The sequence below is a fragment of the Notechis scutatus genome, chromosome 3 (assembly GCF_049901735.1).
Source record: "Notechis scutatus isolate UNSWTSFEM ecotype Mainland chromosome 3, rNotScu1.2, whole genome shotgun sequence".
Taxonomy (NCBI): domain Eukaryota; kingdom Metazoa; phylum Chordata; class Lepidosauria; order Squamata; family Elapidae; genus Notechis; species Notechis scutatus.
In genome coordinates, this window is record NC_142011.1 from 148,600,240 (window position 1) to 148,614,963 (window position 14,724).

General features: G+C 34.4%; 2 protein-coding genes and 1 long non-coding RNA gene across 14 annotated transcripts in view; 2 read left to right on the forward strand and 1 right to left on the reverse strand.

Annotated features, from left to right (window-relative positions):
* Positions 1-33: 33 nt before the first annotated feature.
* TXNL4A (thioredoxin like 4A) lies at positions 34-9,784 on the forward strand. Of its 10 annotated transcripts, none has more exons than XM_087961436.1 (4): positions 34-173; positions 2,261-2,434; positions 7,522-7,625; positions 9,412-9,784. In XM_087961436.1, exons 2-4 carry the CDS (start codon positions 2,282-2,284, stop codon positions 9,581-9,583), a joined length of 429 nt encoding a protein of 142 aa, XP_087817562.1. In that variant the 5' UTR covers positions 34-173; positions 2,261-2,281; the 3' UTR covers positions 9,584-9,784. The 10 variants fall into 10 exon arrangements, with proteins under 10 accessions (XP_087817562.1, XP_087817561.1, XP_026525728.1 ...); XM_087961435.1 differs by having other exon boundaries at positions 59-1,159; XM_026669943.2 differs by having other exon boundaries at positions 59-289.
* A 2,582-nt stretch (positions 9,785-12,366) lies between these two features.
* Positions 12,367-14,724, reverse strand: part of HSBP1L1 (heat shock factor binding protein 1 like 1) — a 3,878-nt gene continuing 1,520 nt past the window's right edge. For 2 of the 3 annotated variants that reach the window (XM_087961443.1, XM_087961441.1), the window contains 3 exons: positions 14,265-14,324; positions 13,218-13,321; positions 12,367-12,537 (listed from right to left, as the gene is read on the reverse strand). In XM_087961443.1, coding sequence (XP_087817569.1) covers positions 12,501-12,537; positions 13,218-13,321; positions 14,265-14,324 — 201 coding nt within the window. In that variant the 3' untranslated portion in view covers positions 12,367-12,500. Of the gene's footprint in view, positions 12,538-13,057; positions 13,089-13,217; positions 13,322-14,264; positions 14,325-14,724 lie in introns of all 3 variants that reach the window. The other variant, XM_087961442.1, reaches the window with a different exon arrangement.
* LOC148131436 (uncharacterized) lies at positions 13,218-14,410 on the forward strand. Its single transcript, XR_015748843.1, has 2 exons — positions 13,218-13,321; positions 14,265-14,410. It is a non-coding gene; the product is annotated as an uncharacterized LOC148131436 (long non-coding RNA).

Sequence of the window (14,724 nt, forward strand, 5' to 3'; positions counted from 1 at the left end):
TTTTTTTCCTTCTCTCTCTTCGGAAGTGACGGAGACAACGTAACGAATGCTGGTGTCGCTTCCTCTCTCCTTGATAGCCTTTGCGACGCTCTAGGATTGTCCTTTGGCGTGAGCGTTGGCGGGCCTTCGGCCGTGGCCGTGCCGGGTTGTTTGCTTGTTCGGTTTTTTGGGGGGTGAGTGGCGGACGAGCTGATAAGAAAAACGCGGCGGTTAGAAGGCGGTTTGAGCTCCAGAGCCAGCGGGCGGAGGAAAAGAAGAAGGAAGGGGAGGTAGGTGAGGAAAACAAAAGGTATAAATGTTCTAGAGTTGCGTTTTGTTCAACCTTAGAGCCATTTTAAGACGCGTGGACTTCAATTCCCGGAGTCCCCCCCATCCTTCATGCTGGCTAGGGAATTCTGGGAGTTGAAGTCCACGCATCTTAAAAACGGCCAAACAACTGCTGTAGAAGATGGCATGCTGCGCTCCAAAGAGCATGGAGATTAAGATCTACGTTTTCTGGGGCTGGTCTTTGAACTCACCAAAAAAAAAAAAAAAACCTAAAGCGTGTTTTGCTCACCACACACTTTTTTTTTTTAAACTCGGAAGGCACCAGCTTTTAGAGAGTTTCTAACTAAAAGATCTTTAATTTTGCTGTGTCTTATTCTCTAGCCTAAGTTGTATCATTACTTGATAGAATCGGCAGTATAATTAGTTGTTGTTTTCAATAACAGCAGCAACAATTGAACTATGCATCGGTATGCTGGAAACACCAAGATATCTAAATTATTGATATGGCGATTTCAAAGACCTGGTCAGCTCCAGGCCCCCAAGATTAATGACATGACATCTTGACTGAGAAGCCTGCAGTCAAATCCATGTTGTATTCTGTCCCTTGCTCTCTGTCCTTTTCTTGTGACAGACTTATTAAAAGAATGGACTGTCAAATTCCTCAGTTAGGATAGCACTTTGAACTATGCATAACTGTGGGCTTGGGAGGACGTTGCTGATGGAGGGCCAGAGGTACTGCAGAATTCACATGCTGCCCTATGCCAATATTGGGGAAAGAGACTCTGAATTTGGAATATTGTACTAGTAATCCTGAACTCCAGTGTCCTTAACTTCTTAGACAGCATAAACTAAGTCTTTTCACTCTGACTTTGTATGGAAATATACAAAAAAGGTAATAATGTTTTACCCTTGGTTTCTTATTCTCTTTGGGGGACTAAAGCTAAGCATATTTATTTGGATTAATCCAAACACATCTGTATGAGTTGCCCTATAAGTGTTTGCTTGGAACCGAAGGGAATACATTATTGACAACTGCAAATATGACAACAGTGGCTGCCTTTTATTCTGTTTTAGGTAATACGAAATGTGACTAGTTCTCAGTTCATGTGCTACAAAGAGGTACTAGACAGAACTTTAGGGGAAGAGAAAGTGAAGTTTCTGAAATTGTCATAAGATAATATCAGCATTACATCTTGAAATGCAAAAGAAACTGCTGTATAGTAGTTATGACTCCAATAATATCTTACATTTTTAGTGTTTGCATAAGTAAATAAATCTTTAAATGCAAAAGAAACTGCTGTATAGTAGTTATGACTCCAATAATATCTTACATTTTTAGTGTTTGCATAAGTAAATAAATAATTATTAATGGAACAATTATTGTGTTCCATATAACAAATAACAAAACTTATTTTAGCAATATGTTTCTTCATAACTAAGTTTCCAGAGATGTTACATTTACGATTTTCTGGTCTTCAGAAATTTCTAGAAAATTTTCACACATTGTTGCGCGTTGATTTCCCCCCCCCCCCCCCAAAAATACATTCTTTGTATATTCACACGCCTTATAAAAATATAAATAAAGCTGTAATGTTTGTTTGTCAAAATTTGCTTCATTTTTTTTCCATTTACTAGAAATGCAACTTTTTTGAGTTGTGGTCATGATCAGTAAATTCCTGTTTGTAAATCTCCTAATATTCCTTCTCTGGGCAAAAAAATATTCTCTGAGTTTGAAGGATCTATTTTAGTTCACCAATAAATATTTTATTATATCTCGGATTCTAATTATAACTTTAAGATTTTAAAACTTTAAGATAAATTATAACTATAAGATTTGGAAGCTAATTTTAAATTAAAAATGGGATAACTATAAAACAATAGTATCTTGACCTCTTATGTTCTTTATCAAATAAAATGATGTCATTTGGGTGACTAAGCTAACCCTTACTATAAACATCAAAATTATAAATTGCTTTCTGTATTTCTCTTACAGATCTGATTCAAGTTTTTCAATATGTCGTACATGCTTCCACATTTACACAATGGCTGGCAAGTAGATCAGGCCATTCTTTCAGAAGAAGATCGTGTGGTAGTTAATCGGTTTGGACATGATTGGGATCCAACATGTATGAAAATGGATGAAGTTTTATATAGCATTGCTGAAAAGGTATAATGTTTTAACTGATTTGGAGAAATAAATTTTTATCATGTTTTAATCCATAACACGCTGAACGTAGAATATGTGCTTAAGAAAAATTGTGTATTTCTGCTATTAGACATATTTTTCAAAAATAGCTAAAAAACTGCAATCAAGAGGCATGATTCCCCCGGAAATATTCCCTTAAAGATTGGAAAACATTAAATACATCTTTGCACTCCAGTGACTTGCTAACTCACTGAATTTCACTATTTTATTTTTAGCTATGATGTCTTTATTCTGAAATAAAAAAAATGCAATAACAAGTGAATTTAGATAAATTAAGAGAGTTGATTTGTCTTTGGCTATTAGTCGTTGCCTATATATATCATGTAATCCATTTTGCTTAGGGATGTTACTTTCATATCCATACATAACTTCACACTAAAAAGATGCAGCACATTAACCCTTCTTTCCACCTAAGCACAGGGTTCCCCCCCCAGCCACAGCCACTTCCTCCAGCTTTGCTGCAATTCTTGCCCAGCATTGCTTCTACAGAAATATCCCAGAGGGCATTATTTATTATTTATTTATTTAATTTATATTGCCGCCTATTTGCCCATTATGTGTCCTGGAGGGTGGTATTTTAATTTGATGGAGGGTTCATGCATATAGCATGTATCCTATTAGAAAGGAAAAAAATTAGGGATGATATGGATAAGCAGTGAAAATGGTATGTGAACTGTTGACAATAGTGGTATGTTTTCTGAATTAGAAATCATGGTTTTGGCTCTGAAAAAGGTTCAGAATCGAAAGCGAATATCCTTACAGAAACCCCAAACCTGGCTTAGGTAGTACATTTTTTTTCCTATTTATTTTAATCATTTTCACTGAAATAGTTTTAAAGTACTTTATGTAACAATAAACTAGGATTCTCTTGATTTATTAATGCTCTGTTTTGTGGCCACAGAAAGCAAATATATAAAAAAGACGGCAGAAGTAAAGAAACTTAACTTGGAGAGCCAATCTTCATTTCACTTGAAATTATAGCCAGAGAAGTGCAAAATATTTTTAGTTTGGACTGTTTTAAGTTTGTACCATGGGTATTTTGTCCCTCTTCCAGCCTTATTAGCTATATTTTAACCTTGGCCATGTTTCAAGCTTGAAATATTTCTGGTGAGATTGGAGCATCCTATTGTGGGCCTCAAATATTTTGTAAAATGTATTTTTTGATTGTGTGAACAATGTAGGGAAGATTGCAGTGATTTAATACTTACAGGTAGACCTCACTTAGCAACTGCCTCAGGCAGCCACTGTGCAAAGTTATGACAGTGATGAAAAAGTAACTTTATGAGCAATGCCCGTAAAACTTGCTTTGGACAGCAAGATGGATAGCATATAAATTTAATAAATAAATGAAATAAAATAAATTTACATCCTTTGCAGCATCTCTTAGCCATGTATTTTCCATTATAATCTTACAGATTGTTCTGTATCTGACCTGTTTTTTTTCTCTTCCCCCTTCCCCTTTCCCAGAGTGGAGAGATTGCCTAAACAAGCTATCTATTCCTGAGCTGCTTTTCTTCACAGCACAATGCATCCCTAAAAAGTGCTAGCCACAAGTCAACAAGACCGGCTCTGTGACCTTAATTTGTTAGAACCTTTTGCCTGGTTGCAGATTCACAGCTGCTTCCTGTACCTGATAAGACTTTAATCAGTTCCACACCTTTGGTTTTTGCTTGCTCCTGTGCTGCTGTGTATACACTAGGCAAACAGTGCTAGCATGTTCCTTTTGATATGTACTCTCCATTGTGTGCCTACTTACTCTTTTGTAATCCCTTCCTTTCCAATAAATGTAAGGAGAAACATTAATTCTCTTCTTGTTTATTATCCCAGCAGAGGGATGAATATTCTCTTGAGTGAGAAAGTTGGGGAAAGGGTCTATGGTATAAGATTTGCCCTATTACCTGGCTTCCTCATGAATCGAGTTCCAGAAACTTTCCTTGCTGTTTGGACTCACCTGACTGTTTGGAGGTTTATCCTTCTAACATTGTAAACCAAAGGAAAGTTGAAGTAAAATTGTAAACACAGTCACGGTGAGTTTTCACTTTAGCATCTTAGTTGCCAGTCTCAATTATGGGTGCTAAATGAGGACGACCTACACTACAGGCTATAACCAAAAAATTGCATATTGTTAAATTTTTATAAGATTCTACTGATCCACAATTTGGTATATTTATATGCTAAGAAATAGGGTGCTGTAAACAGAATTCTGCTTCTGGAGCAAGACATGATTAAATACCATTTTGTAAGGATCTCTTTGAAAATATACTCCTGAGAGTTAGGGAGCTGCCTTGAAATGTAGGAAACAATTTTGCTGTGTAAGGTAAAAGAATAGAATGAATAAATAAATAAACTCTATATTCTTCTTGCCTTTTTGTGTGAAAGGCATCCAGATATTCCCATGGGCTGAAAAACTTACAGGAAAAGTTCTATTTTATGTATGGTTCTACATTATAAATAAAAAAAATAACGCATTGAGGAAAATATTTAAACTACTGCATAAATTAAGAAAACCCCGCAAATAGCAACAATATCTTGCAATTTGTTGGTTTCATCAGAAAAGAACAATTTAGTTTATTTAAACCTGAGTGCAAATTACTTAAGCATTTGTATATTGCCAGCTGAGTTTCTAGTTTATAGAAAATCAAATAATACATTTGAAAATTATAAAAAAGCCCTATTAAAATTTCAACTTAAAATATGTTTTCAGAGCTTTGTCCAACAACTTTGTTTTTTTAATGGGAATTTTGGGGCTCATTATGGCCATTGAGAATGTCTGACTTTTCATCATTGCCAGATGAACTAGTGGCAATCAAGAAAATCTCAACACTGTTGTTAGAGTAAGCAAACTGAACTTAAGCTATTTAAGACTTTTAAAATTCAAAAGAGAGAATGTTTAGACAGTCACCATCTCTTTGTACTTCATCTAGAAATAAAGCAGCAACCAGCAATCATTTCAGTAGAGATAATATGGTCTTGCTGAGTTATGCAGGCACTAGTTTGTTCATCAAAATCTATGTAAGCTAACATTTCTAAATTAGATATAAACGGTCTTCAATATAATACCATACAATAATGTGCTAGAATTGAAATATGACTTTTGGTTTATGTTGATCTTTAAAAAAATCTAAATATATTATTTTAATATTTGTCAAAGAAAAAAAAACATTGCCTATATAATTATTTCAGGGCTGAGTTAAGAGAGAATTCATTTGAGAAACTGGGTTGAAACGGGTCATAAAATAATAGGAATTCTAGTAACTTGGCAGATGATTTGGCACTTTAACAGAGGGAAGAAAGAGAACAATATAACTTTTGTATTTAAAAATCTCCCTCTGCAGAAATAGCAGCTTAGAGAGGGTGACCCTTCCTCATGGTCTGGCTTATGAGCCCTGTTTGGATATCGCTGCTGTACAAAGTGAGTAAACGGTTCCAGTTGTACTACATATTTCTATATCATACCAGACTTTTGACATACTGCAGTTGCATTTTACATTTAGGAAAAAGCAGTTATCCCCATCAACATGGCCTGTTTCAATTCTGGTAACTTCTTTTCATAGACATTCTAGTCAATAAAGCATTTTCTTCTGTTGATTTGTTTTCCTTCTTTTTTTGAAGTATGAATACTTGCAAACTTGATACTTCTATCTTGAAGTGTACGAGATAGATTGTTGACTAAAAATGGTTTCCTCTCAGTTGAAACAAAAAAAATGTACATTTTATCAAGCTCAGCTACTCTTGTCTACTCTGTTTTTTCTTAAGAGTTCATTTATCTCCCTGTGGATTTTGTTTTTACTCATTGAAGTTTGAGACTATACTTAATTGTTTCTATATCAACACAAAGGTTGTATACTCTAATGAATTATTTTCACATTTTTAAAGATGCCTAAGTGGGTTATGTCTGTGAATTGTAATGGAAGATAAGCTTGGTTTTCATTGGCAGTCTTGTGCATGTAAATGTATTGTGACAAATATTTGTGAATTGTACAATAAATTGTTCTAAAAATGTTTAAAATTGCTTCCACAAGAACTTTTACTGAAGTTGTAAAGTTTGAATAAAAGAAAAATGTGGTCTTTGAACCTTTAAATTATGTGTTTTATTCGGATTTCAGTTCAGTAGAACTCTACAGGAATTTGTGAGGCTTACAGCAGTATTTGCTACTTTCTCCTGAATTCTTTAAAAATCTATTAATGCAGATTTGAGAGATGACACAGAACTTAGGGACAAAATGGCATCCTCCATGAAAGGAAGAATATATTTAAATTTGATTCTCTATCTTGTCAAGTATATGTTGCACTCTGTTTAAAATAAACTTATGGATTACTATCTTTAGATGTATTTTATATAATGTGTATTCAGTATTAGCAAAATGACAAGACTACAAAATAATATGGTAATTGCATAAGCAAACTATGAGGTTAAGGGGTAAGTTAAATAATAAATAACGTTTCATCTCTTTCAAATATATATATACTCCAATTTCATTCATTGCCTTTTTATTTATTGCCTTTTTAGATGTTCTGCTAAAATTATAAAAATTGCTGAAACAAAGCAAAAATAGCTGTCAGTGCTAGATAGGATTTTGCAGAAATAGATAGGATGAGGTGTGTGGTAACACCCAATAAAATGCACTTGCTTTCCTGTAAAAGCTAGCATGTTGTATCAGCAAATATGCTTACTACTGAAATTTCAGTGAATTTTTTCACTAAAGGGATTTTATTCTGAAAAGTATATGTGTGATATGAAAAGGGAGTATAAAATAATCTGATAATTCTGTAAAAATTATTAGCTTAATATCAAAACTTATGGGAAAACAATGATCTGAACTTTTTATTGTTAGGAAATGGATGTTTAAAAAGAGACTGGTGATGAATGTACTTAAATATAGCTGTAGTGGCTACCCGTTTCAAGCATCACCGTTTTGGATATCTTTATGTTCTTGTGCTCTCTAAGAAATCAAAACCTATGCATGGGTTTCTGTATAAGCTTACAATATATTATGAAAATAATTTATTAATATATTTACACTATAAACACATTTTCTTTCCCTTAGGTGAAAAATTTTGCTGTAATTTACCTCGTAGATATCACAGAAGTACCAGACTTCAATAAAATGTACGAACTGTACGATCCCTGTACAGTCATGTTCTTCTTCAGGTATATTTTCATTCTTACATTGCTTTTTAACTTGCATGTTCTCAGTAGGTTTTTTTTCAGTGGGGGTAGTTTACAATTCCTGCCTAATTGTGTATGTTATGTAATATCATTAAGCTACAATTTAAACCTAAAAGTAACTATTGGGATTGATGTTGTTATGCAACTGATATTATAATTTGCTAACTGGCAACAAACCAGTATTAAGTATCATAAAGGTAAGGCAAGTGGCATTTCCTTACAATAGGAAGTCCTTGCTTGCCTGCTATCTGGTTTAGCAATCATTCAAAGTTACAATGGGCGGGGGGGGGGGACTCTATAGCTTTGCAGTCAATCCTTGCATTTATCACTGTCGCAGTGTCCCACAGTCATGTTGGTGTGCTTTGCAACTGGCTTGGGATAAGCTGAGTTAATGGAGAAGGCAGAAGTGAAATCATAAATCATGGTCACATGATGTTTCACATAATGCCCAAAGGGGAACTGAGATTATAAGCTTATTACAGTCACACCATTTTTCTGTTTAGCAATCGTGGCACTCAGTTACAGAATTTCTGGTTGTAATTGTGGTCATTAAAGTAGTACTGCCTATAATTAGTGTATCTCCAGTTGCCCCATATTTCATTCCTATTAGACAGTGCTTTGGGATCAAAATAGGTCATGCAAAATAGCTTGATAGAGTTTGCAATGAAGATGGCACTCCCAGTTAGAATTATACATTGGTTTTTGCGTATAGTTTACAGAGCTGTTCCATACATAGTTAGTAAGAGGAAAATGCCAGCATAACTACTGGCCTTCTGTAGCAGTCAGACAGAAGAGCTTATTCTTTTCTGAAAAGAGAAATACTCTGGCCCACTACATTCTGTTAAGTGTGATGGGGTGTAGTGGGCCAGATTCCTAGGAGAGGGAAGGGAGTACATGCCAGAGGATGACTCAGTTCAGATAGTTTGTGTGAGAGAAAGAGGGTGAATGTAGCCTCTCTCTAATAATTCCCAGAGTGTATGTTTTATGTAAGTTGTAGGCTGCTTCAATTTGGCAAGATTTTAAGGAAACCTACTTGGAAGAATCCCCAAGAATCTTTCTTGATTTTGGGGGCCTGACATTGATCTTGCCAAACTGAAGTAGCTTTTATTCTGCATATATTCATGCATATATTCTGACAACTCTTAGAAAGGGTCTGTCTTCACCCGCTTTGTCTCATACAAATTATATGAACTGACTTGCCTCTTACTTTTCTGGAATGCACCTTCTCTCTCCTGGGAATCTGATCCACTACATTCCGTCACAATAAGCCATGACTGTTAACTATAATTAATTTAATTTGGCATTAAAATATTTAGTTTTTCCTGACTTCATTAGTTTTCTTAACTGAGTGTTTTGTAGTTCTGGGAATGCATACGTTTGTGGAATTCTTTTCTGTTTGGATATGAATATGGGAAGTTCTTTAAATTGGTTATTTGAATTTGCTATATTTTGCTATATGACACTGTATGCCACATGGGGGTACATCCCATGCCAGGTAATGTAGCATTATTTCCAATAAGTATACATCGGTAAAAATTTAAGAAAAAGAAAATTTACAATATTAATAATGGGACACGACTACTTTCTGATCTTATTAAAGTCAACTACAGCCCACTGGGTTGGGATAACATTCCAGCCTGACTTCATTTGGGGGAAAAGAAGAGTTTGTATGTATATGAATAACTATCTCACTTGGCTATATAAATATATGCAGAAATACTTTAGGAAGCATGCATTGTGTAATTATTTTTTTCTCCTTTTCTTAAAGAAACAAGCACATAATGATTGATTTAGGCACAGGTAACAACAACAAAATTAACTGGGCAATGGAAGACAAACAAGAGATGATTGACATCATAGAAACAGTTTATCGAGGAGCTCGTAAAGGTAGAGGTCTCGTTGTGTCACCCAAAGACTACTCAACCAAATACAGATATTGACTTTTTTGGCTATTTATTTCAAGTCACGTTTTTTGGAAACTTCTTAAACCCAGACTTAATATAGGACAATTCTTCCATGGTAACATTTCATGTGAATATATTGAACTGAGTAAATATGTTACCAGATTTTCATTGGAAAATGCCATTGATTTTGGAAATAAAGTTAAATTTGCTTTTGAATAAAGAACTTAAAAATGTCAAGTGCTTTCTAAAAACAATTCTATTTCTTCAATAATGTATTGTCTCTTTTTAAAAATGTATTTAGGAATGCACACAAACTTCTGGAATAGGCCAGTCATGTCTCATGCCAGTGTTTAAAAGCTGCTGTAAAAGCCTAATCAAATGAGCCTAGTTTACCTTTGGCTTAGGTAGTCCTGAAATATTAAGTTATCTGGCACTTCACATTCTCTGCTATTGTCATAAAAGTCAGAGAAGAAGCCTTGCTGATGATACTATGACCTATATCTGGTTTTTCTGCCTTGATGTCCTCTTGTATTTAGGATCTGCTGATTAAAATGTTTTGGGTGCCTGTTGAAGCAGGTGTTGGAAGCTTTCAATGTAGAAACCAGAGACAAGCCTTTTGCCAGGATTTCAGAGGACCTGCTACTAAATTCCTGACACAGCTGATGAGTCATACCAAAATGCAGAGGCAGCCAGTGGTCTTCCTCTATCTTATGGACTAGGTCAGAGGTGTCAAACTGAATTTTTTCAAGGGCTGGATCAGCACTGTAGTTCTCCTTTGGGAGGGGGGAGATGGGACGGATGCATTCTGCAGTACTTTGCTGGCCAAAACTGGGTGTGGAGGGGCCTGCATGCCCATTTTGGCTGCCAGGGTGCTGCAGGAGACCGCCCAGGCCAAAAATGGGCTGTGGGGGAGGGCTGGACTTGGCCCCTCCGTAGCCTGTTTTGGCTGCCAGAGGCACCATGGGCTGGTCCTTTGCTATTTCCAGGACAGCCCCATGGGCCAGATTTAAACAACCCATGGGTCGGATCTGGCCCCAGGCCTTGAGTTTGACACCCCTGGCCTAGGTGAATATATTTCTTTTTCGGATGACAGGCTGAATGACTGTGAGTGGAAGGCTACATCTGGTTTACAGGCCATAGATTTCCAACCCCAAAATTAAAATTTTATTTCTACACCCATGCTATTCTCTAAATGTTGAATAAAGTGTTTTTAATATGGGTGGCTTTTAGTATTTAAAAATTTTTAACTGCTGGAGATCACTGTGTAAAAAACCTTGAGTTCTTATAGGAAAGACAAAAACACCAAAAATATTTTGACAAAAAAATGTGATCCCTAAATTCTTAGTTATACTTCAAAAACATGACCCCATTTGAACATGTTCATGTGATGAATTCAACTATGTGCTCCTTTGGTAATGCTATTCACATACCAAAAGTGGGTACAAAATATATGGGCTTATATATCAGCATAAAACAGGTCAGTTTACATACTGTAAACCACTGTGTGGTCTTTTTATTTTTTGCTTAGTGTGATTGACAAATTGCAATTTATAAATAATATTTTATAACTTAGAGCACATATATCCAGTTTTTGCTTACTCATTAAACCATGATGAACCAAACTATGACTTACATGATATATGAAAAACGTCATCCAGGTTCAGGTTATATTTCTGACATCATTCAGTTATCTAATTTCCTCAGTTCATTTATTGAAAATAATAATTTTGTTGTTAGTAAATGCATACTCTGTCCAACTCCCAATAATTTGGGCAGTTTACAAGCAAAAACACAAAAGAAACAATACAATGTAATAAAAACAAGGAACAAAAGTCCTTACAAAAGGTAAAAAAAGGAAGGAGAGGGCAGAAGCAAAACTATCCACTCCTTGGAAGGTACTAGTCAAAGTAGTCAAAGTAGTCATCATAGTCAAAGGTCAGGGCAAAGAGCCATGTGTTCAAGACCCTCTAAAACAACAACATAAAAACCACCTAGTTCCTATGGAGAACCTCATTCCAGAGGGCAGGCACTCCAGCAGAGAAGATGCCCTTCTGGGTGCTAAAAGATGGTATTGCTTAATCAAAAGAACTGGAGTATGCAAAACCTGAATCAAATCTGCTAGTTACTGTGAGAGGTAGGCGGTACCTCAAGTAATCAGTCCCTGTGCTATGTAAGACTTCATAGGTAATTATCATCAGAGCAGTTCACAAAGCAGGGCTATTATGTGGGCATATCAAAGCATATCTATTATTGCCCTTACTCTGCATTCTGGATCAGTTGAAGTTTCTGCATAATCTTCAAGGGCAGTTCCATGTAGGATGTGTTACAATAGTTAAGCCATGAAGGAAAGGGCCTCCTATTCTAGGAATATTATTCAAAAAATTCAAAAAATATTATTCAAAAAAGTAGAAATTGTTCAGAATTGCATTAGTGAGATATAGCAACATCAGTTCCTAACACCTGATCCCAATAGAGGAAAACTAATCCAAGTAGAGATTACACAAATTTCAACTATTAGCATGGACTTTTACTCTGCTTTCTTCATACTTGATAGTTTTAACATCCATACATGATGTACCAAGAAAATGAACTTCAAGGAAAAAATGGAAACTACACTTGGTATAAAAGGTTATAAATATATTCATACAAGAAAGTGTATGAATTGTCTTGAATTCAATGTTAATACAAAGTCTGTTTTCAATCTTTAATGTCACTCTTAAAGAAAAATTTCATGTTTTCCTTATTTATGTATTTATCAAATTTCTATACTGCCCTTCACACTTGTGTGATTCTATATTAAAGCAGTAAAATAAACCAGAAATATTTACATCTTTTATTTTTCTTTGTAGCCAATAATGTAGTGTACAAAAACATGGCTTGTATATCCATTAGTTATATATAGTCATAACAAATATCCTAAAATTGTACAAATGTAGACCATACTTAAAAATCTTCATGTTGTGTGCAGGGTTTCTTTGATGCCTTCAGTTCTGCATAAAAATAATTAGCATAGAAACTGAATTAATATTAGGAAAATAAGATGTGAATTCATCCTATTGATAACTCTCAATCTTTGTACTTTCTTCCAACTGTGTGTATGAAAATAAGACAAATCATTTATTTTCCAAAATTTTTAAAACAGAAACTTACTGATACCTGCTCAAGTGCTAAACCTTTTAATCATCTGAATTATTTTTGTACAAATACGCATATTCACACTTTCTTTACAAACAGGTGAGTTCTAGCATTCTTGCAATCACTTCAAAGTTTTGCACTTAGTTATAACTTTTATTCTTGGAACTCCAGTAAACAAATGAATATTGAATAAATGAATGTGAACTCAGGCTGTGCCTGAGTTTTTAAAAGCTAAGCAAAGATGGATCTACTGGATTTTTTGATGGGAGATCTCAGGATTAATAGGTTAGACTGGAAAGTTGAAAGAAGATAGTGCAAACTTTGTGTTGTTCTATAGATTCATCAAGTATTGAGTTTCTTTGTGGAAATTCTTACCCTGCCATAAGCTAGCTGTGCTCTTCTGCTTCTATTAATGCAAACAAGAAGCTTAAATTTATTGTAAAATATAAAATATTTATTATTATTATATATTATAAAATATTTATAGCAGATTTTTTAGCTATTGCGACATGTTTATATAAAACCAGAAACTCACCGTTCAGAATCTTCACTAGTATTTTCTATTCCAGCTTCAGCCATTAGTTCAGCAACATGTTTTTCCAAATCATTTATTCGTTCACCCATCTCATCCAGTAAAAGGTTAAAGAGCACTGGATTTTTAATTCATTTGTATTAGTTTATAGTAATCTGATAAAAGAATACATGGCATGTATGTGTAACAGGATTCACATTTGGTTTCTATTTTTAAAAAAATCCAAAATGCTGTTTGTTTCATTTTATCTTATTGACAAACAATTGAAAACAATTATTTTCATACTTCTTATCTGGTCTGAATGTATGCTACAGGATATTAAAAGCTTATAATATGTATAATATTGTAGTTAAGTGTTTCAAGACTGAACATTATCTGAGGCAATATTGTCTTACTTTAAAAGAATATTGCTATTATTTAATAGTTTCCTGTATTCTGTCAATACTGTCTCAATTCATAAAGTTGAAGAGGAACATATCATAATCTCCTATGTAGGAGGATTTAATATATTTAAATTGATAACCATTAATGGTATTTTAGGAATGATGCATAACTATTTCTGTAAACTGAAAATTATTTTTTTTCTAAAATTGATATAAATTTGCTAGGCTTACTGTCATATGCAATATTTCATTTTTTAGATTCTTAAGTGAAAAATTCAAATGATGAGTTGACATGCTATATTACAAATGGGAAGTTGACATGTTATAGCTATGCTATAAAGTACCAGCTTCTGAAATTCTATGTATAAAGACTTTGGATCCCCATAAAGGCTCCATAAGTATTCTTTGGAAATAAAAATGATGTGGCTAAAATCTAGTGTTTTGTTTTAGAAAAATGTCCTCTTGTACAAAATTCTTATCAGAAAATAACCTGATGGATACATTCACTTCTAGCTTCCAAAATCATTCCCTATCATCTTCCAGTTTACCTTTGTACCTGACAGATGATCATAAACATATTTTGGAAACATTTAGGGATTAGCCAAGCTGATTACAAACGATTTCACACATTAATTTTAGAAAAGGATTCGAAAAGGATATTTTGTAGAGATAATTTATCAGTCAGATCTTCAAAGTTTTCGTGCAGCTGTTGTAGGAGATTTTCTGCCTGTGGGTGAAGAAAATACACCTATGATATTACCATATTAAGCTACTTCCTGGACTTACCCAGCCTTACTAGTGTTATTGTTTACAGTGCACAAAAAAAGATGGCAATCTTTTGAGGAACAGCTTGATTTCATCTACTGAGTATGATCAAGGAGGGAGTTCCCTTAAAATAGCTAATATATTTGTGAAAATACTAAGAAAAGGAGTTAAAAAAAGGAAGCGTCACACAAAACAGAATACGATATGCAGAGATTATACCTAACTTTTATATGGAAATGTTCTTATAGGTCGCAAATATATTGTAAGTACATGTGTGATCAAAATTCAGGTGCTTAGCAACTGATTCCCATTTATGACAGTTGCTGTGTCCCAAATTACTCTTTGGTGACCTTCTGACAAGC